Source organism: Penaeus monodon, chromosome 21, assembly GCF_015228065.2.
Source record: "Penaeus monodon isolate SGIC_2016 chromosome 21, NSTDA_Pmon_1, whole genome shotgun sequence".
Lineage (NCBI taxonomy): Eukaryota > Metazoa > Arthropoda > Malacostraca > Decapoda > Penaeidae > Penaeus > Penaeus monodon.
In genome coordinates, this window is record NC_051406.1 from 19811841 (window position 1) to 19812615 (window position 775).

The window sequence follows — 775 nt, forward strand, 5'->3', positions numbered from 1 at the left end:
GGCGGCATTGGGTTATGCTAGAAGTACTCCTAAAAATACTAAATACAGCTTAAAAATTTGTAAATCTTTCACAAACCTTTCAGCAAAAGTCTTTGCCTCTGCAATCTAAAATCTTACATTAATCTTTCTAAATAATTATAACAACTATCTAAATATTACTCTCATGTTTCAAAAAATAATATATATATAATTATTCTATTGCAACAGAGGAAGTCCAAATACCTGAGTTGACTACTTTCATCATAATCCATCCTGTTACGATCTGCCTTCATCATTTCAATGAACATGTTGAATGAATTCTCTCATTGTAGAACACAAGCACATCCTCACCAGCACTAACCAACTGATAAAAAATATATACATACAGTATTTAAACACCTTAACAATTCAGTGAAACCATAAAGGTCATGTTTCACTTACTTTTTTTATGACAAAATGTTACCTGCACAACATTATTATCAAGCAGACATTTCATTCACCTATCTACACCAACCTTAAACCTTATCACATAGAAAAAAGAAAGAAGAAAAAAAAGCAGCTCTGCCCACCTCTTGCATAACCATATCTTGACTCCTTCTGATAAACTGTCCCTCTGCTTTGACAATTGTCTGCAGAAACTTGAGGTATTGCACATGGCGGCCATAGGTTTCAATGCAGTGGATGAAGTGTTGAATGACACGTTCAGACACTTCACCACAAAGCTGGGAGTTGTCTTTGAACACTGCACATACAGTCTTGGCCTCCAGGAGCTGCAATGTCATTTAGTAAAGCCAAT

General features: G+C 35.1%; 1 protein-coding gene across 1 annotated transcript in view; it reads right to left on the minus strand.

The window, feature by feature from the left end:
* Positions 1 to 775, minus strand: part of LOC119586318 (inositol 1,4,5-trisphosphate receptor-like) — a gene marked incomplete at its 5' end in the record, with an annotated part of 125834 nt that overhangs the window by 69903 nt on the left and 55156 nt on the right. Inside the window, 3 exon segments of the mRNA XM_037935029.1 lie at positions 223 to 298; positions 301 to 343; positions 549 to 749. Of these exon segments, the coding sequence (XP_037790957.1) occupies positions 223 to 298; positions 301 to 343; positions 549 to 749 (320 nt within the window).